At 42.6% G+C, this 21927-nt stretch overlaps 2 protein-coding genes and 2 long non-coding RNA genes across 5 annotated transcripts; all 4 read right to left on the bottom strand.

Moving 5' to 3' along the window:
- Nucleotides 1-6924: 6924 nt before the first annotated feature.
- On the bottom strand, nucleotides 6925-8252 carry LOC144705791 (uncharacterized). Of its 2 annotated transcripts, none has more exons than XR_013582111.1 (5): nucleotides 8193-8252; nucleotides 7976-8037; nucleotides 7775-7902; nucleotides 7536-7631; nucleotides 6925-7167 (listed from the first exon to the last, which is right to left on the bottom strand). It is a non-coding gene; the product is annotated as an uncharacterized LOC144705791 (long non-coding RNA). The 2 variants fall into 2 exon arrangements; XR_013582112.1 differs by lacking the exon at nucleotides 6925-7167 and adding an exon at nucleotides 7397-7411.
- A 541-nt stretch (nucleotides 8253-8793) lies between these two features.
- On the bottom strand, nucleotides 8794-9855 carry LOC144705457 (uncharacterized). The gene is made up of 3 exons (XM_078578138.1): nucleotides 9673-9855; nucleotides 9390-9618; nucleotides 8794-9329 (listed from the first exon to the last, which is right to left on the bottom strand). Exons 1-3 carry the CDS (start codon nucleotides 9853-9855, stop codon nucleotides 8794-8796), a joined length of 948 nt encoding a protein of 315 aa, XP_078434264.1.
- A 312-nt stretch (nucleotides 9856-10167) lies between these two features.
- On the bottom strand, nucleotides 10168-12621 carry LOC144705456 (uncharacterized). The gene has a single exon (XM_078578137.1). The coding sequence runs from the start codon at nucleotides 12619-12621 to the stop codon at nucleotides 10168-10170; it is 2454 nt and encodes an 817-aa protein (XP_078434263.1).
- Nucleotides 12622-14022: 1401 nt separating this feature from the next.
- LOC144705957 (uncharacterized) lies at nucleotides 14023-16211 on the bottom strand. Its single transcript, XR_013582155.1, has 4 exons — nucleotides 15884-16211; nucleotides 14728-14824; nucleotides 14187-14251; nucleotides 14023-14107 (listed from the first exon to the last, which is right to left on the bottom strand). It is a non-coding gene; the product is annotated as an uncharacterized LOC144705957 (long non-coding RNA).
- Nucleotides 16212-21927: the final 5716 nt, after the last annotated feature.

The following is a 21927-nucleotide window of genomic DNA, read 5'->3' as shown; positions in this document are numbered from 1 at the left end:
ACTTGGTACGCCGTCCTCTCTCGTCTCGTCTTTTATTTCTTACAGTGCATCTTCTTTTGCCTCCTCCGTGCTCGGGTTAGACATAGATGAGCGAGATAGGCGAGCAAAGAACTACGTGTTATCGAGCATCCCACCCGGTCGGTACGAGTCGATTTGCACGTCGCGTGCGGGCCACCTCCAATAGGGATTCCCGGTTGGGCGTCGTAGCCAACCTCGTCCATCTGGACGAGGGTCGGAAGGTCCCCTTACCCGTCTCCGGGTGACCCTGTTGGTCCCTCGAACGCCAGCTTCTCCCTGCTCATCGGCTGCTGCACATACTACACCCCCTCCTGGATCTTTTTCATCCTAGCTCGCCTTCATAGGATTCCCGTGCCCGACGAACCCATCGAGCATTCGTCGCGCACCAACGCACCCTCGACACTGAGTGCAAACCCTCGGTGACGGCAGGACTTCGTCTAGGACGTGGTCTTGCATCAAATTGGTATCAGAGCAGGCTGTGGTTGCTCACATCGCGCCTCTGACGCCGCATTCGCATCACTAGCTGCATCCGCATGCATCGCATCTCATTGTTTTCAAAACGCATCTAGTATTCCCTAGGGACGGCCATAGAGACGTGATCAAGCCGGAGAGCTCAACGCGGAGGTTCTACCTCCCCGCGACAGTCGGAACCGTCGCCTGATGAGAGGGGCCACGCTACTGCCCTCTCGAAGCATTGTCCCGCGACGCCGGTAGCCAGCCCGATACCGCCGCCTATCGAAGCCGCGCGGACTGCACCTGCCGTTACGGGTGCCCCCCCATCATCCGGACCATGAGATCCCACTAGTATGTCTCGTGGGCTATGGATCTCCCCTCGCAACTCACCGCCACCTCGTGGCGAGTCCCCCCCTAGTGATTATGACGAAGAGACGGCCATATGCCATCGACAGAATGGGAAGTCGCCCATTGACAAGGACACCCCCTAGAGCGCCGACACTGGCGGGCGAGGAGTACCACGCAAGCTTCCACCCCAATAGGACCCGTTTGATGACTAAGGGGCATACTTTCGCGCCATGGCCACCCGGATGGAACACATGGAGCGGATGCTCGAGCACCCCCGATCCCCCGTACGCAGACCCGGACCAGCGTTCCCCGCCCGAGGACTACGAAACGACCCGCCGTGGGTCAACCAATACGTTCCACGACGGAGGAGCCCCTACGACAAAGTTGAAGACATGCACGAGGCATAGGACCGGTGTTACGACGACGTCCCATACCCCGGATGTCTAGATCGAGACCTGTGGTGCGACCCGTATGACGCCCGCGCCAGGGATAGACCACCTCCGAGGGACGACTACGCCCGCGAGTACATGGCCGACCATCCGGCCCGGACAGACCACTACGTCCGACGTCGAGATCGCGACCTGGACGCCGACAACCCGGCGTGCCGAGACGAACCCGTCCTGCCTCACGATCGCCCACAGGTAGCGGACATACCTGTCCGCCGTGACAATCTTTACCGGCCACCACACTATGTTCTATGTTCTATTTCCACCGGAAAATGACATGCTTTACCGAAATCAACCCTATAAGGAGACATCCCTAAGGGTGTTTTGTAAGCAATTCTATATGCCCAAAGAGCATCATATAACCTACTTGACCAATCTTTTCCAGCAGGCCTAATAATCTTTATAATAATCTTCTTAATCTCTCTATTTGAATTCTCAATTTGACCATTGGCTTGTGGATGATATGGGGTAGTGATTCTATGTTGAACCCCATATTTTTTAAGCACGGTCCTGAATTGAGAATTGTTGAAATGACTTCCTCCATCGCTAATAATTGCTCTAGGACAACCAAACCTGCAAAATATATGCTGCTGAATGAATTTAAGCACTACTTTATGATCATTTCACCTAGTGGGGATTGCTTCAACGCATCTGGAAAGATAATCAACTCCCATCAAAATATACTCATGTCCATCTGAATTTGGGAATGGTCCCATAAAATCAATCCCCCGTAGGTCAAATATTTCTACTTCAATGATAGGCTGTAGTGGCATTCTATCATTCTTTTTGATATTTACCATAGCTTTACATTTTAAACAACTAGAGCAGAACTTAAAAGCATCTGAAAATAAGGTTGGCCAAAAGAACCCACAATTTAAAACTTTAAATGCAGTTAATTTTGGAGCATAATGTCCAGCACATAAAGAAGAATGGCAAGCATATAATATGCTCCATTGTTCTTCCTCGGGTACACATCTTCTAAACACATGATCAACACCTAATTTAAAAAGTTCAGGTTCCTCATAATAATAGTAATTAATATCTTTGTAAAACGTATTTCTATCATTAACATCCCAATCATTAGGTACTAATCCTGTGACAATAAAATTTACAATATGAGCATACCATGGAAGCTTTTTACTTAAAATTTCTAAAATATATTCATTAGGAAAATCATCATGGATAGGAATAGATAATTCTGTAGATAATCTGGAAAGATGATCTGCAACAGTATTATCTATTCCATGTTTATCCTTTATTTCTAAATCAAATACTTGTAAAAGTAAAATCCACCGTATTAATCTAGGTTTGGTTTCTTTTTTATTTAATAAAAACTTTAAAGCTGCAGGATCTGAAAAGACAATTATTTTACTACTAATAAGTAAGAACGAAATTTCTCTAAGGCAAAAGTAATAGCAAGCAATTCTTTTTTGGTTGTTGAGTAGTTTACCTGGGCTCCTCCTAATGTTTTGCTTGCATAGTAGATGACAACTGGCTTCTTGTCAATTCTTTGTCCTAAACTAGCTCCCACTGCATTGTCAGAGGCGTCACACATAATCTCAAAAGGCTTACTCCAATCTAGAGCTTGTAAAATTGATGCTTGAATTAAAGTTTCTTTAATCTGCAAGAAGGATGCTTTAGCATTTTCATCAAAAACAAACAATGTATCTTTAGAAAGTAAATTAGCTAAGGGTTTAGAAATTTTAGCAACCTTTAACAAATCTTCTATAGAAGCCATCATGCCCTAGAAATCCCCTAAGTTGCTTTAGGGTTGTGGGCAGGGGGAGATTCTTGATAACCTCGACCTTGGCCTTGTCCACCCTTAGCCCATCCTTGCTGATATGGTGCCCTAGGACAATTCCCTCCACCATGAAGTGGGACTTCTCCAAGTTTAGAGCCAGATTGTTCCGTACACATATCTGCAACACCTTGGTTAAATTAGATAGACAACTATCAAATGATGAACTAAAGACTGAAAAATCATCTATAAAAATTTCTAAGCAATTCCCTACTAAATCGGAAAACATAGCAGTCATACACCTTTAAAAAGTAGCTGGTGCATTGCATAACCCAAAAGGCATCCTTTTAAATGCAAAAGTACCTACTAGACACGTAAATGCTGTTTTCTCTTGATCACTTTTGTTAATTTCAATTTAGTTATATCCTGAATATCCATCTAGAGAACAATAAAAATTTTGACCTGAAAGTCTTTCAAGAATCTCATCAATGAATGTTAATGGATAATGGTATTTCTTAGTCACAGAGTTAAGCTTCCTATAATCTATGCATACTCTCCAACTAGAAGCTACTCGAGTTTGAACTTCATTACCATTTTCATCCTTCGTCACAGTTATTCCTGTTTTCTTAGGTACTACATGAGTAGGACTTACCCACGGGCTATCTGAAATGGCATATATGAAATCAGCTTTTAGCCATTCCATGATTTCTTTCTTAACAACCTCCAACATGTGCGGGTTGAGTCGCCTTTGAGGTTGTCTTGTTGCCTTAGAATTTTCCTCTAAGAAAATTCTATGCTCACAAATGTTTGGACTAATGCCCTTAATGTCATCAATTGTCTATCCTGTACCAGATTTGTAAGTAAATAAAACACCTAAAAGCTCTAATTCTTGTTCAGATGATAACAATGATGATATAATTAGGGGGAAAGAATTGCATGGTCCTAAATAAGCATATTTCAATGACGAAGGTAAAGGCTTAAACTCAATTTCAGAATGTAATGAAATATTTGTTGGCATGGAAGATTTTTCATTCAAACATTCATTAGATTCACAAGAAAATAAATCATAAGAGCACGGATCAAAATCAAAATCGTCTTCTTCTACCAACCATAGGAAACAAACATCCTCGCTTGTGTCTTTTGGGTATTTCATTAATTTTGAGATAGATAGTTCAATTTTTTCATCTCCTACTTTGAGTTCCACTGTACCCTTATCCCAATCTGTTGTCGGTTTTGCCGTAGCTAGGAATGGTCTACCTAGAATAATAGGAGCATGGCTCAAATTTCCAGTTATTTTCATATCTGCAACTATGAAATCATTAGGAAATTTAGAATTCTCTACTTTCACAATAACATCTTCTAATTTTCCATAAGGTTGCCTAGTTGAACCATCGGCTAATTGTAATTCAAGAAAAATAGGTTCAAGTTCACCAAATTTAAACTTATCATACAAAGCTTGAGGCATTATGTTAACACTAGCACCTGAATCAAGAAGTGATTTGCTAAAAGCCATTCCTCCTATTTCATATTTAATGAGAGGAGCCCCTGGATCTCTTCTTCTTCTAAGAATATCATTCAATAAAATTCAACTAATATTTTCAGAAAGTTGTACCCTTTTCTGCTTCCTATAAGGGGTGCACAATTCCTTCACATATTTTACATAGGAAGGAATATTTTGTATTGCCTCAGTAAGGGGAATAGTTATGGTTGCATTTTTAAATATTTCAAGCAAATGAGAATTTTCTAGTTTTTACATGGTTATATTTAATGCACTAGGAAATGGAATGGGTGGTCTATAATCAATTGGATTAGGGTGTGCCATTCTTGGATGCCTTTCCTCATCCTCGCAACCCTTATCTCATTGATCATTTTCCATCTCTCCATTTTCTTTATCTTTAGCTTCATGAAATCCTAAAAAACTTTCCCACTTCTTAATTTTGAAATTACATGGACTTGCTCATTAATATTCATATCTTCTGCACAATTATGTACAAAATTATTCGTAAAACCAGTGCATGATGCAACATTATTATTTTCACTAATGCAAGATTCATTCATATTTTCGGAAGATACAAAACATGATGATTCTAAATTTCTATCTACACACAACATGATATTCTTTGGATTAATATTAGGCTGGGTAGGGAGTTGACCTGGATGGCCTTCTCTTATAAGGACTTCTTCTGATTTACCTTTCATTCTGAGAGCTTGTTGTTGTGCTTGAATGCCTTGTCCTCGCTTGAGCATTTCAATTTCCTTATTGTGTTCTTCTAAGGTCTACATCAACATCTTCCTTTCTTCATGCATGTTTTTTCTCTCTTCCTGCATTTCCCTGATAAATTCCATTAAATTTGAGTAAGCGTTGTCGTTATTTTTGTTAGGATGAGAGTAAAAAGGTTTAGAAAAATTTTGAAAATATTGCTGATATTGCTGCGGTGCAAATTGCTTTGATGCGAAGTTGTTGTTTCCTCCTTTGCTCCAATTCTGATTAGGTCTTGCATCCCATTGGGTATGTCCTGCATCTTTTCTTCCAAATGCATTAACCTGTTCAACTATAGGACAAGACTCATCAGAATGTTCTTCACTAGAACAAAAACAACAAGGGTTGTGAGTGGAATTATTGCCTTCATATGTATTCGCTTTTCCTTTAGTTTCCTGCAAAAAAGATTTAAAATTATTGCTCATATCTTCAATTGTTTTACCAATCTTGCTCATGTCTCTTTCCAGCTTATCCATTCTGATCTCAGGCTCAACTGCTTTGACATCAATGATTCCTCCACGCTTTGGACCTGCATTTCGGTTAGTGTACGAAAAACTTTGACGATATGTCCAATCTTCCACTAACTTTCCATAAGTTTCATGGATTCATCTACATGAGTGTCAAGGAACATTCCTCCACTAGATATATCCACTAGATGTCGTTCCTGATCATTCAATCCACCATAAAAAATTTTAACGAATTCATGAGATGGAATACGATGATGTGGGCACTTCCTAGTAAGTGACATAAATCTCTCCCATGCGTCTCCTAGAGTGTCAGTTCCTTGATAAAAATCCCTTATAGCTTTCCTAATTGAAGTGGTCTTTCCATAAGAATAGAATTTCTTTAAAAAGCTAGATTGCATCTCACTCTAAGATTGAAATTCTTGACCAACCCCTTTGAACCACTCTTTGGCCCTATCTTTCAAAGCAAATTGAAATAGCTGGAGTTTAAGAATTTCCTGAGGAAAACCTGCATAGCTATAAGCAGAACATATCTGGTTTTACTCTTCTAAAAACTCATAAGGCTCCTCATTAAATCGTCCATAAAACGTAGGTAATTGATTGATCATATTCGGGTCAATTCTAAAATTAACATTTTCAGGTAAACGAGCAGAAATTTTAGTGTAGGTTTCACTCTCTGCAGGATCAGAAAATTCTCTCAATCTCATTCTTCTAACGCCTTGTTCAGCTCTAAAATTTTTGTTATCCTCCATTCTCTCACAAATGTGTTGATTTTCTGCTTCGGAGCTCTCAAAAATGTAATCAAGGCTAGGACTTCTACTGATTGTCTCAAGGTTCACTAGATAAGGTTTTAAAGACCTCATACCGTCCATGCAATGTCAAAACACACAAATAATCAAGACAATTAGCTTAGACAAACAAGAAAAATCAAATATAAGATAGAGAGCAATAGTAATTTTTGCAATTTCAAATATGCGTTTAAAATTCACAAAACAATTACAAAATTCAATCCAATTCAACAATTTGTAATAAAATTGATGATCACTCCAAAACAGAATTTTTAAAATTCAAACCGTGCCTCCCTGGCAACGGCCCCAATTGATAAGCCTAAAAATGCACGTAAAAATGTCGTTGATTTTAGATTTAGACTTACTAGTGGGGCCCGCTCGCAATGCTCGCGCAAGGTAGAGAGATGAATATGAAAAGCAGGGCCGTTACCGTGCTGAACTGAATGGTTATAGTTTAACAGGGCAAGTTTGGGATGTAGAAGCAAAATTGTTTGGCGAATAAATTTTGTGGTGCTGATGTGATATCTAGTGCAGTGGATGCTGATGAGAAATGGCATTGGCAGGCCGTGCTGAGCAAAATTTTTTAGACCCCAGTAGAGGCTATGGGGAAGATGCCGTAATGAAAGAGAAGTCCCTCAGCCTGACGTTCCACCTAGAAGGAATGAAATAGTAAGTAATTATGTGGCTTGAGTTGGGCAAAAATTGATGATTTTCCATTGGGAGCAAGACATGTTTGAAAGAAGCGACCGGAGGACGGGGTAAATTTTGATTTGTTTTTGGCTCGATGTTTAATTGTAAATTTTCCCCTGATTTGGACAGTGAAGAGCGGGCTGACATAGCTGAGTAGGCTGAGTCGGGGGAAGTAATGATTTTCGGAAGGTAGAAGGGCAAGTGCACTGATTAATCAAAACAGTAGTATCAGATATCAGAGCAATATTGCGGGAGACAATTTAACAGTTGGAAGAAGACGTAATTCCCAATAAAGTGGTTAATTATGAGAGGAAATGAGTAAGATTCAACCTCCTCCTAGTGGTGCCCGCTTGCAAAGCTCGCATGGGGTATGACCATACAGTGGATAAATAACACAGCCGCAACAAAAATTGGTGCACTCCACAGCTATAATTCACATTTTAAATTGACATCAGAATTTTAGTGGAAGATTAAATCGTGTGTTGCAAAAAATCAACAATTGTAGGACATGAAATGCTCAATGTGATATAAACTTCAATAATAAACGGAACCCCGTGGAATGAAATTACCATTCGAATGGGAGAAAACATGCCACGTCTGAGCAGGCTTCACGTCGTGCGGAGTGGATTAAATGTGTAGTTCTGATAAGTTGTTGTGGCTTATTGATCGTGCAATACGTATGGGAAAGTTGCAGACACTACGAGAGAGTAATTGTAGAAACTCAGTGATAATCAAAGTTAGGCGACATTAGTTGAATGGACCGAACTTACATGGCTATTGCAGTAGCCTTCGATATTTTGCACTGATGGCCTTCTCCGTAATTACCCGATTGCTATCAGAAGTAAAAAATATCACGGCGATAAGTAGTAAAATATTATGTACCATAATGTCAGTAATATACATCTTATTTATCATCTATTGGGTCTGCTTGTAGCCAGTTAGAGTTAGTAATAGTTCGGTGACATTAGATGAATGGGTCGACCTTACCTGGCCATTGTCGTAGCGTACGATATTCCGCACCGATGGGCTTCTCGATAATTATCCGATCGTTTCAGAAGTAAAACATATCACGGTGAGAAGTAGTAAAATGCTATGTATTGTAGTGTGAGCAAATCAAGATTTATTTATCACCTCTTGGGTCTGCTTGTTGCTTTGGTTGCAGGTTGGGGAGGAGGGAATCATGCCGTAGCCCCGTGTCACCTGAAGGATCCATTTATGGGGCGTTGAGATTGTGATAACAATGCAAATATGTTGTGGAGGGCAAGTTCGAGAGTGTATCGGAGAGTGTAACGGAGTATGGAGATGCTCATCGCCTCGGTCGTGATCGCAACGTCGACTTTTGGAAAATCTCCGTGTAAACAACATTAGTCACGTGCGATCGATTTTTCCCACCATCGCAGAACATGATTCCTGTTGGACCGAGTCTTGTTCTTGAGAGGGCGACGTAGAGCTGGCCATGAGTGAAAAGCGGGTTTGGTAGATATATCCCAACAGTGTCAAGAGTTTGGCCTTGGGATTTATTAATCGTCATTGCGAAGGCCAGCCAAATTGGGAATTGAAGGCGCTTGAATCGAAAGGGAAGCCTTGATTAAGATGGGTAGAGCGACATCCGTGGTAGGAGGTGGACTTGACCATAGAAATTTCCTTGACTGATGATACTGACTTGCACCATTGTTGGAAAGAAGCTAACAACTCTTAGCCTAGTCCCGTTGCAAAGGCCTTGTAATGTGGTCAAGTTTCGAATGAGGATTATTATGCACCCAATCTTAAGATGGAGCCTGTGCAGCGGCATAGTTGCATCATCAATTGTGTTCAGAAACTCAATCGGGTAAAGGGATTCATTGTGGACTTCACCGGGGGGGATTGCATCGGAGCTTAAGTATTCCATTGTCTCACCGGGGAAGACGTCTAGTACCATGTTGTTGATCTCAACGACATCATCGTTCAGCGGGGTTAAGATCGTTTTCGTCAACAGCTGAGTTTCATCATCATCGAAGGAACCATAAACTTGGGAAATGAGATCTGTTAGGGAGGATACGCGGCGTATCTCATTTGGAAGATAGACATCTGTGGCAGCCCGTCCTTCTCCAACAGCAAGTAAGAACTCGCTCCATGCTCGTTGGTCTGGCGAAACACGGACATTTGTTTTGAGACGGAAAATAGAGCAATGTCGCCATATCTCACTTCGGTTAAGGGCTGAATTGATGATCATTGCGCGGGAGCCTTTCTGCATTACTGGAAGCATCTGTCTGAAATCACCTCCCATCACAACAACTTTGCCGCCGAAAGGAACATTTTCCAAATATGGGTTGGTAGTCTTCATCACATCGCGAATACTTCGATCGAGAGTCTCAAAGACATGGCGGTGCATCATTGGTGCTTCGTCAACAATTATAATACTTGCCGCTTGAATCTAGAGGCCGATCATCGAATCAGGTGAAAATCCACATGTTGAGACGTGAGTTACAGGAATAGGAATCTTGAATGTGGAGTGTAAGGTTCGCCTGCTTTCGAGGAGGAGCGCGGCAATACCACTTGTTGCAGTTGACAATGCCGATAGGCGAGAGGCCTTTATCTTTGCAAGAATTGCCGAGTAGAGGAACGTCTTACCAGATCCACCAGGCCCATCGACGAAGAAGACATTACCCATAGTAGCATGTTGTGGAAATTCGATTGCTTCAAATACAGCATCGTAAAGTTGTCTCTACTCTTCATTCAACATGCTTTGTAGGTGTTTTGCGGTGAGGATTGCATTCTCGATGTTGTATCTATGTATTGCCCTGCTGGTGACATGTACTGACTGGTCTTCGACTATTCGGGGTAACCCTGGGAATGACGCGAGCGAAGATCCATTGTGATAGAGGATTGAATCGATTAGGATCAGTATTTTTTTTTGTAGATGATGTGGGTCTTGTGATTGGCTGGTTAAACGTAGGTCATCCGACATAGCATCAAGGTGTTTCTAGAGAAGCATAAGAGGGTTGGAGATTTCACAGTAGAGCAACATCATCGCATAGAGCTCGCGAACTTGACGGGGAGAAGCGACACCTGCTGCCAAAGACAGATCATTGTCAAACTCTGCATCAGAGTGGAGTAGGCCGTGAGCAGCTGCAGCACCCTGATATGTGTCATAGAGAACACCAGCAACGGTCCTTAGATTGTCAAAACAGGTAGCTCCTAGAACATGATGAAGCATTAATCGGAGGTAGTATCGTGCGGTGTCGCGAGGACAGACAAAGTGGACCCTTCCAATGCACTGTTGTCGTTGACGTCGTGTCCAACGTCGGGTGGAATCGTTCCACGTATAGTATGAGGGAAAGTCACAGTACAACATATGTTTGGCTTGAATATCGTCCGGATGCTCCCTGTTGTAACGCATCCACTCTGTGAGTGGCGTGCGATCCGACCTACCCATGACTTCACCAATTGTTTCTCCTTCTGCATATACAACGGTTTGCATATTCTCATCGTAAACTTGTAGGGCGAAAACTGTTGGGTACATTTTTTGTAGGCTGAACTCGCAAATTTGCCAGAATGCCTCTGATGCAGATACGTATCGCGCGTCTAGATATTCTTGGGCTTCGTCGTGCGGAGTATAAGGAGTGATACTGCAAGTGCCGAGGTATGTAGCAGAAACTCTTGCCTGAATGCGATCGTGGCCCTTGTACACATACTTGTACAGGTACTTCACGGACTGAACGAAAGAGCAAATTTCCACGTTAATGTGACAGTTAAATGCCTTGCACAAATATTTATTGTATGGGACAACCCAAGGGTTGTCAATGACATGCGAAATCTTTTGGATGAATTGCCCGTTGTTGCGACGTCCGTAGAGAGGGTACCCATCATTGTTGACTTGCGTGGAGTCTATGAACTCTTTTGGGAATTTCTTAGAGCACTTACCTTCCTTCATACACGGGGATCTTGGGTTTGCAGAACCGCAAGGGCCATGGATCATGTGCGTAGTGACACAGTCAAATAAATCTTTGTCGCTAAGATCAGGAATTTCAGCGCACACTATCTTGTCAATGTCCTCTAGGGTTTTCGGCTTGTGGGGAGTATCCAGTACCAATAACATGTGAGCATGCGGGAGACCACGTTTTTGGAATTCAACGACGTACACACGTCCGTTTACTTTGCCTAATACTTCCTTCTCGATTAACAAACGGAGAAGCTCCTTTAGTTTCAAGCGGAAAACGCGACAACAAATATCAAATCGATCATGTGACTTCTGGCCAGGGAGCAGAGCTTGTGTGATTTCTGGCCATTTTGGATTGCAAGTCATTGTGATAAATAAATCAGGCTTTCCCATCTTTCGTACGATGGCCATAGCATCCTGGTACAACCCTTGCATGTAGCGTGGTCCGCTAGTAAATGTAGGTGGGAGTATGATCATCCGTCCCGCAGGCATATCAACATTGTCCGAGGCTACTTGATCAACTAATCCTCGATAGAGGCATCCACGCAATGTTGTCTGGTTGCAACGAACCCAATGTAATCGTGATTCTTCAACTTTAGCGTAAGCGTCCACGACATATTCCTGGAAAAGCCTGCCGGAGAGATGAAGCAATCTTGATGTGTCACGAACCATGAAGTGGTAGGCGTAAAATTGTTTCATTGTTACTTGGAAGTTTTCCTTCAGTTGGGTGCTCCATCCCGGACTACCATAAGGAAATAGCAGCACAAAGTGGAGTGGGTCGTAATATCCGTGTAGCTGATTAACGAATTGCAGTCCTCCACCACGCTTGCGAAGAACAATGCTACGCCTACTGTCTCCTTCATTTCCATCCCAAGTCATAAGAACAGCGATCTCGGAGCCTGTGGGTTGAGCATAACGTCTGTCAGCAATGGAAGGCTCTCCAACCCGTAACTCAAACTCTTGCGTGGATGCGGTGAGTATTGTTTCTTCATTGTTAGCTTGGAATTGATGAACAAATGGGTTGGAAACATTCAGGCAGTAGTGGATCTTTTCTAAGATGGTGCGATGTAAGTCAGGGAAGATTGAGTTTCGTTGCTCTATCTGATAGTCTATGTCGTAGATGTAGATTTGAGCAAAAGAAGGAGAATGACCGGGGAGGGGAAGCAAAGCTTTTGAGATCAGATGATAAACAGCACCTTGGATTCGAAAAGTGTACACACCGGCGGAATTGTCGGCCAGGTTACGATCAAAATTTGCACCGCTTGATGTGAAACTGAATGCTGAATTGTAAGCTCGAATAAAATTGCGGAAGTGCTTGGACTCATCAGTCGTGCCCTCAAGCAGCTCAAGTAGCAATGGAGGCTGGTTGGGGAATGTTGGCAAGTTGATTTTACCATCCCTGCAACATAAGTAGAAGACGGGGTTTTGCTGACTGGAACTGGGTTTGCGTTCATCTATCCAAAACTTTGACTGGCATGAAGCACATGATGCATTCATGGTACCGAGAAAATTGGCTTGAACATTTTTCAGATCGCGCGTAGCTGAGAGGAGTGTGGGCACAGTTGTCGATCCCGTGGATCAACGATATGCAAGTCTTTCAGCCCGACGGTTGCTCCTCATAACGGGGGTGTTCATATTATTGTCTTCGGAAGGAGAACCTACTAATAGCATTGAAGATCAGAACGGAGGATAGAGTACTGAATGGAATTGCTGATTATTGGAAGATTTTTCAATGAGGTACCTATTAATAGTTTTGAAGATCAAAAAGTAAGTGTCTTCTAAAAAGGATCTATGTGAATAAAACATGATCAGTGTAAAGAAAGTTGTATGGACGACACGAAGAGTGGTACTTAGTTACACTGCTACGTCCACCAAAAGAGGAGGAGAAATTGTTAGACGGCAAGGTGGAATTAGTTTGGTTTGTGAGGGAGTTAAGTCAAAGAGAAACTTATTTCTCCAATAACCGAAAATTAAACTGAAGTCTTTATGATCGGTGGCTCACTGAGAAAGGTAACGTGCTACCGGCCCTGATTGTGAGTCAATAGTCCAGTATACAACGTACATGTGTATATTGGTTTATTGAAGAATTGGTGGGTTCTTCTCCGAATAATATCGCCGAATAATGTCACCGAATTTTCCGGGTGTCGAACACTGTAATTGGTTAGGACAGTAATCCAGTGTACAACGTACACGTGTTCTACCTCTCTATAAAAGAAAGATAAGTTGATCGATTGTTCTCCTCGGAGAAGAATCCAACGCGGTCAGTCCCTCCGTCCATTTATTTATCCGTACGAAGTGTGACTTCATTTCAAATGAAGTGAACGCCGTCACTCGTTGCCAGGTCGCCCGTGGTCTCCACGTGCCAAGTCTACCTCTATTCCCGGCCACCGTCGTTTCCAGTCTATGTAGACAATTCCTCTCTTGTCAGATCTCCGGCCATGCGCAAACCGCATCGAGCTTCGATCAGTCTATCTCGCTATCTCTCTGTCCATTCAATTATCCATACATCTATTCAATAGTGGATCAATATATCTATCTCTATTACTATGAAGGAAAGATAAATTGATCGTTTGTTCTCCTCGGAGAAAAACCCAACGTCGTGAGTCGTTGGCAGCTGGCCCATGGTCTACACGCGCCTAGGCTACCAATATTCCCGCCGACCATCTGTTTTAATCTACGTAGAACATTCCTCTCTGGTCAGATCTCCGGCTGTTCCCAAACCGCGGCGAGCTTCGATCGACGTAATCTTCACCTACAATCGATCTTCTTCTTCGAAATACAACTCTAATAACGAAAGAATAACTATAGCGATTCTCGATTAATGAGCAGATAATGGAAGGGAAGTTTTCAGCGATGGTCACCTCGACTTCCACGTCGAGCTCGATCGCGATCAACGTTATCGGTTTGAGAATCTCCGGCGAGCTATCCAGATCAATCACGCGCGTATGAACCTGGAGGTCGAACTAATCCCAGGTGTTCGTCCCTGCAAATGAGTGATTTCTAATCACAGTTGTGGAAAATAGTAATTTGGATTAAAAGAGTTCGGAAGAAGGCGATCGAACCTTCGCCGCTGGCGGATTACCTGGTGGTGATGTTGATACCCGCATTGTAAAATTTGCCCCGCGTTCTAAAAACATCATGAATAAGAGGGAGAAAAAGAAAGAGAAATAAGAGTCGCGAAAACATAAGAATCGCATAGAAAGAAAGAGACACTCCGGGTGAATCGCAAAACATAAGAAACCTTGCGCTAGCGAGGATCGAACGTTGCGGAAATCTGGCGTGCGGGAAAATCGAAAGATATGAAAAACTCGCGTTCCAAAAAACAATTCGCGTTATAAAAATTCACCAAAAATTTAATCGGCGAAGCTGCTTAATCGGCGAAGAGAAATACATTTCCACCAAAAAGTTATGGCGGAAGGAATGACGGAGAGCGAAAGATCGAAATAAGGCGATAAGGCAATAAGGCAAATAAGGCAATAATAAGGCAATAAGGCAAATAAGGTGATAAGGCAAATAAGGCAGTAAGGGAAACAATATCCAAGATATATAAGGTGATAAGGCAAATAAGACAGTAAGGCAAACAATATCCAAGATATAAAATACCTTTCACATTTTAGGAACGCGGCTGGGTGCTGGAGAAAGGGGCTGAGAGAGCTGGTGGGAGCTGGAGAACGGGGCTGAGAGCTGGAGAATTCACGTTCTAAATATTCAAAAGAACGTAAGGATTTTAAGAATCGAAAGAACGTAAGAATCGAAAGAATCGCAAAAATGGTACCGCGATGAGGCAGCGTATCTGGTTAACCTGCGAAGCGAAATACAGTTCCATCAAAAGTTTATGGTGGAAGGAATGATTCTTAAGTTAACCCCGCCGCGTCCATCTAATAAAATATTTCGGCCTATTGGGGAGGAAAATTATTTTATAAATTACATTTTCGATCCAAACTTTATATTTTTAAGGTATAATCGGGAGTTCATCAAGAGAACTTCGAGCAATATTTGTCGACACTTCCTGTTCAAAGAGATCGGGACAAAATTTAAATAAATAAAGATATAGATAAACAAATAGAGAAAGAGAGAGATTTGATAAACCCATGAAATCATGAATACATTCGGAAATAACCGCACACTTTGATCTGATAAAAAATCAGAAAATAATTTGGTTTATTAAGTATATCAGATGGAAGATAATATGGTTTAATAAAAAAAATTCAACCGTGGATGTTCCAGATGGAACTGTTCTTCAGAATTCCCCAAAATTACCGATCATCATTGGAAAATAATTTGATTTAAATTTGGAACCATGATTTGTCGAAAAAACAGCACACTTTGATCCAATAAGAAAACTAGAAACATGGGTGGTCTAGATGAAAATGTTCTTCCAAACCCCAAAAATTTCCGATCGTCGCCTGAAATTAGTCTCATTTTTTGAATGAGTTGTTTGAAATTATTGGTATGAGAATGAACAAAACTCACACGTTGATCCAATCAGAGATTGGAACCGTGGATGTCCAGATGGATTTGTTCTTCAGAATTCCCCAAAATTACAGATCATTGTCTGAAATTATTGGTATGGAAAATAATTTCAGACAATGAGAGAAGAGAGAAAGAGAGGGAGAGAGAAGAGAGAGAAAACAGCAATTCGCTTTGGGTTTTCCATTCGCTTCTCCCCCTCCCCAAATCTCCAAATCTCCTCTTCTCCCGCTCCCAGCCTCTTTTACTCGGATCAAGCTTCTCCTCATAACCAAAATTCATAAACTACCTTTCACGTTTTAGGAACGCGCCTGGGAGCTAGAAAACGGGGCTGAGAGCGCGGCTGGGAGCTGGAGAAGGGGTCTGAGAGGTGGAGAACGGGGCTGGGAGCTGGAAAACGGGGCTGAGAGAGCGGCTGGGAGCTAGAAAACGGGGCTGAGAGCGCGGTTGGGAGCTGGAGAAGGGGTCTGAGAGCTGGAGAACGGGGCTGGGAGCTGGAGAACGGTGCTGGGAGTTGGAGGAAACGCGGCTGGGAGGTGACGAAATCGAAGTGGAGAAATCGAGCTGGAGAAGGGGTCGAAGTCTTAGGGCAGTCTAGTCTCTCTCCTCTCTCTCAGTCTCTCTATCTCTCTTTGATAAGCTCGGACTTTATGTGTTTTTTACTGGTTATTTAGCAGTTCAGACGTGTGAGGTTCAGAGCTTATGCAACAAATTTATAAACCTCACGGCGTAGGGCGAGTGAGGGTCGATCCATAGGGAGCAGCAGAAAACAGCAGGATGATTTTTTATCTTTCTGTGTTTTGATTCAAATCACAATTCAATTAATTAGTTCAGTCCTTTTACCTAGTTAATCTGTTCTCAGTTGGTTTCTTAAAGGGGTCTCCGTAAAAGATATTCGATTGAGGATATGTATATATTTTTTAGTCAAGATTTCCTAATCTGTTCTGTCAACAGAGACTTTTCTCTGTTGACTGATCTTTTGCCTTTGGGGCAAAAGATCGAGCACCTTGCGTGCAGAATTACCTGCGCGCAGGGTGCTCAGTTGTGCGTGGCTCTTAGGCCACGCACTGCGTAGGCAAGCGCCGCTACGCGCTTGGCTGCACGCGAGCAAGCGGCCTACTGCGCTTCCGCGCGCGGGACGGCTTGCTCGCAGCGGCTAGCGCAGCGGTGTGTGCCCAGCCCTTCCTATGCGTCCCGCGCAGGAGGTCTCTGCGCACGAATGCCGTGCGCGTTGGCTCCTCCGCGCGGACGCGTGCGCGCGCAAGGCTGCTGCCGCGCGCGGGGGATCCCTGTGCGTGGCGGGTGCTACGTGCAGGGATGCTCCCCTGAGCGTGGTTCTGCCTTGCAGCTCGCTGCTTGCGCACCCTCTGCTGGATGAAACTGGAAATGCAGGTTGGTTGGGTGTCGCTCGATGACAAATTGATGAACGGTGAGGTGAGGGGTGAAACGTTAAGCGAAATCAAAATAACTATGAACTGCAAATCAAAGTAGCATCAAACAATCTCTGGTTGAGCTGCTGAAGAACCTGAAGGTTACTTCAACCAACTGAAATTGTGAAAGGGGGAGAAGAGAACAGATCTGAACCAGCTCAATCACTCCAACTTCGTGTCACGTCCCGTCGGCGAGTTGGCGATCTTCTTGAGCGGGTATCCTTCAGCCTGCTTCTCCTCCCAGCTCCACAAGCTCATCAGCTCCTGGAGGGTGCAGAAATCCTCTTCTCCAAGTCCTAGTTTCCTTAGAGAAAATTCTGAACAACCTAAACTCCTCTCTCAAGAGAGTATTTATAGGTTTTCTCTTAAGTCATGCCCAGGGGCATTTTCGTAATTTTTGCCACTTCAAATTTTTGCCCACTTCTCTTGATCCTCCTCTCTTCCTTGATCTTCTTAACCTGTTTCTGAATGTTCACTAGCCATAAAATGTTAAATATATTCCACTTGATTCAAAGAATCAAGTGGGGTTAGTGATTTCATAAAACAATACATATGCATGAACTTAGCATGAATTCACAAGATAATTGTAATGAATTTAAACTTAAGAACTTGATTATTTGATGAAATATTTTAGAGTCATCACTCTTCTCTCTCCAACCCTTCCTGGCCAATTAGAGGCCACAAGGGTACACGTTTTCCTTTTATAGTAATAGAGATACAATAAAATTTATAATTTCCCTTAATCACTAAATACGAATATAGAGCAAGTAAGGGGTCAAACCACAGGGAGGCAAAAAATGAGAATTTTAATCCAATTTTAATTAATTAATTAAAAAATGAATTAATTTTGCAATTAATAAATCTTACTTATCCTTAATAATATTCTTTAATTAATCAAAATTAAGTAAAAAATTAATTTTGGTTTTTAATATTTCGGTCAGAAAATTCAAGATAGGAATATTTTAACTTTAAGCTCAGATTATTAATTTCCCAATTATTATAAAATTTTAAATAATTTTATGAATTAAAATTGGTAATTAAATAATCAAGAAAGGGAATTTTAAATTGGACTTCAAGATAGATGAATTTTCGATTCAAATTTTGTTTTAAGGTTTGTTATATATTGAATTAAATTCCTAGACGATAAAAATGGAAATCTAGAGAGAGAAACTAAACAAATTAACCTAGAGAGAGAAAGTGAAGAAATTGGGGAAAAGATGAAATCCCAACCTAAATAAAAAAGCTAATGAAGCAGAAATGTTTTAAATTGTTTTAAAATTAAGTATCAAAAATCAGATCTTGAATCAGAATCAAAATGAAGTGTTAATTTCATTCAATGCAAACTTCGAGGGCATGTACATTTCGCCCATGCCTTGGCATTTTAGAATCGTTCCAGAAGATGATTGAAATACAAATCAGAGACTTACAAATTTGAGTTCAGAAGCAAGATCTGTCGACTTCAAGAATCCCTCTTGTGTCCTTCCTGGCCAATTGCTTGGGGAGAGCCTCCAAAAGTATATTTCGCCCTTTTGCAGACCTCCATTTAAAGATCCAACCAACTGGATTGTAGAGGGATAAAAGACAAACCTACCCTCCAAATTTCAGCCCAATCCGACGTTTAGATCTCAAGATATCAAGGTCTTTGTGATGATAAATCTAGGCCGTTGGATACTCCTCCAAGAAGCTTGGAAATGGCATTTTCTCATTGGTTGCCATATTCTTTCTCGTTTTCCGCTTCCTCGGATCGCATTCTGAGGCTTCGTTGTCCACGTCGGCCGCCCGTAATGATTGGAGATTGATTAGCCTTTTTCAATGGCTATAGAGAAGCCACGTCACCCTGTATATATATATAAAAAATAAAAAACAAACAAGGCCAGCGCAATTTTCTACGCACGTGTGCCGTAGCCGCAATGTTTGACTATTCTTCTCTCTCTTTATTTCTTCTTTTTTTTTCATGTGTGTCGGTGGCCGCAGTTTTTGACTAGTCCTATAATAAAAAAAAGCGGCGAACATACTGTTTTCATTTTTTTATTGTTTTCGGCGTTGATTTCCGCGTGTACGCGGGAAATCGATGTCGTAAGGCATTCATTTTCAAAAATGTATGTCGCCGCATGCACGTTGCGCACTTGCATGTCGATGGGCATATATATATAAATAAAAATCTCTATCTCTCTTATTATTAGTAATAATTATCCACTGATTCGTCTGAATTTTGGGCGAATGATGTGGATGCCCTTTAATATATAAAAAATATATTATAAAATTCCAAATAAATTAATTATGTATTATTTAAATATATAAAAATCGTTTCTTGCTATATAATGGTCAAAACATTATATAAAAATATGAAAAAATTCCAGAAAAATCATGAAAACACTTATCAATCTTAAGCCAAGTAGTTAAAACCCTGAAATAAATATTTCTTTACTAAAGTGAGGTTCAATTCCATGTGATAAATGATAAAAAGTTAGAAAAAATAGTAAAATGAAAGTGCAACTGATTTATCTTTATTTTAATATGATAACATGCAAATATAATCATTAAAATACATAAATATAATGTAAAACTCATTAATTAATCATGTTAATTTACAAGTTATCAAGGAGCGAGTGATAATACTGCACTCCTACAGCGGCTAGCTGGGAGGGGTCCTCATTATACGTCTCTAATAAGGTCATGCAATTAGGACGCGCTTTGTGAAGGATCGAAGCGCGAAAGAAACGTGTGTTTCCATCACCCTCTTGTAGTCATGGGACATGCAATTTATGGAGGTAAAAGATCTCCTAACACCACATAGTATCCTCAAGGTGCTCTCTAAGGGGAAGCTGACGCTCTCCCCTATCGTCCATCCAACCCTCCTGCAGGTGTGGCTCTAGATCAACTAGTTCCTTCTTAAGTCCTTTGACTGGTGCGTGGACGTCTCCCAAAACATGTCGGTTCCACCACTTCAGATGGAATTTGAGATTCCTCAATCAGTAGCTGAAGTTCTCCATAGGTGATGTCGAGATCGTTCCATGCTAGTGGCTGTGCACAAAATGATGGAAATCGTCATGCTCAAGCCACATGGTTTGGAATCAAAATGGGGGGCTGATGGGGGAACATCCAGTTGATGCCGGGACGGGACGAGTCCAACCACACCGGGCTGCTAGCGTGGACGCTCACCATCCGGGGTTTTAGTACTCCGCATAAGTATCGTCCCATTTTCACATTTTATTTTGTCTCGTGTGTTTGTAATTTTTGTTCATGCATCTTACGTCCATGTGTTTTCCTTTTCTTTTGTAACCTCAGAATAGAGGTCGAACCACGTCAGGTGATGGTTCATCCTCTAACCGACATCACTTGGCACCTATCCTCACTATATATGGGGATATCATGCCCAGGTGGAAGAAGGCATTATTAAAATTGAAAGTTGTCTTTTTCGTTCTATCTTAGTGTTAGAGAGGTAGAGTTAGATAGGAATTAGAGTGTAGAGAGAAGTGGCTATTCCCGCACCACGTCGAGACTACTCCGTGGATTAGAGCCCACGTTCTCACGTTGAGACTACTCCGTGAATTTGTGCTCAATCGTCCTTGTCGAGACTACTCCGAGGCCGAGATCAAAGATTGAAGACTCATTCTCTCTTAGAACCTTGAGGCTTCCTTGTCGAGACTACTCCGAGGTTATCTTGAAGATTTAAGAAGTGCCAACGTTGAGGGTGTCGACACCAGCAGTTCCTCGTCGAGACTACTCTGGGTATGTGCCCTTGACGCCTTCCCCCAAGATCTTACCCTCTTGCCAGCAAGAACCCGCCCTCAGATTAAGAAACCGCCATTACCTTGGGGTTCTTGGGGTGGTTACCCTTCAAGAAATTCCCTTTCTTGGAGGTTGCTCCACCTTCCGCCACCACCATCCGTCTGCCACGGTGTGCAGGTCTCTACCAGCGCGCCCTGCCCCATCGCCGTGCGCCGTCACCCTGCCCGCGCCCGCGGCTCCGCCTCTGCCCCTCCTGACCACAGTTGCACGCATGCATCTCGCCCGCGCGCCCAACTCTGCCGCGCGCGCAGGCGCCCTGCTTGTGTTTCCGATTCCGCTGCGCGCAGGCATCCTGCCCGCGCCCAACTCTGCCATTGAGCGCAGGCGCCACGCCCACACACCCAGCTCCACCGCCATTCGCCCTACTATGGCTGCGCACAGGCATTCCGCCTGCGCACCCAAATCTGCTCCTGCATGCAGGCCACAGCCTATGCGTCTGACTCCGCCACCACCCGTCCTGCCCGCCGCCGTGTGTAGGCACCTGGCTCGCGCGTCCTGCTTCGTCGATCTGCCTTCATAACCCGGCATTCTAAACAACTTACCGCGCCGTGGACTATTGTCAACCAGGTACCTACTCGTCTCCCCTCCATTATTTCACAGTATTATTACGTGTTGTAGTGCCGTCATCCCCTATCGATTCCTCTGCCTAGAATACCCTGAAATTGCTATAGGATAGCTACTTGTCTAGTGATAGGATTTTTTGCGGTAAAGGCTTAATCGTCAGCTTAGGCGTGGGACACCTCTTGGCTGTCAAATGCCCCATACTCATACACGTCGTAGTTGGTCTCAAGGGGTTATTAGGAGTTTAATCAGATCAATAACTTTTTAGTGGACACCATTGATCTTCCCTCCTCATTCGTAGTCGTCTCCTATTGCTCACCAAGGGTTTCTAAACGATATTCATTGCATATAATTAACTACGAATTCACTCATCTTTTCTCTTGTGACGTAATACGAGGCGTGCGATCCCGGCATGATCAACGTATTACATCAGGGGCAGCAGACTCGATGACTCGAGTCTGGGAGGAGGAGGATCAGCGTATGGTTCGAGTACTGTTTCAGTAGGATCTCAATCGTGATCGTGCAATGCATCAATGCGGTACTACTGGTA

Source organism: Wolffia australiana, chromosome 7 (genome assembly GCF_029677425.1).
Source record: "Wolffia australiana isolate 7733 chromosome 7, ASM2967742v1".
Lineage (NCBI taxonomy): Eukaryota > Viridiplantae > Streptophyta > Magnoliopsida > Alismatales > Araceae > Wolffia > Wolffia australiana.
This window is presented reverse-complemented; position numbering and strand designations above follow the sequence as displayed.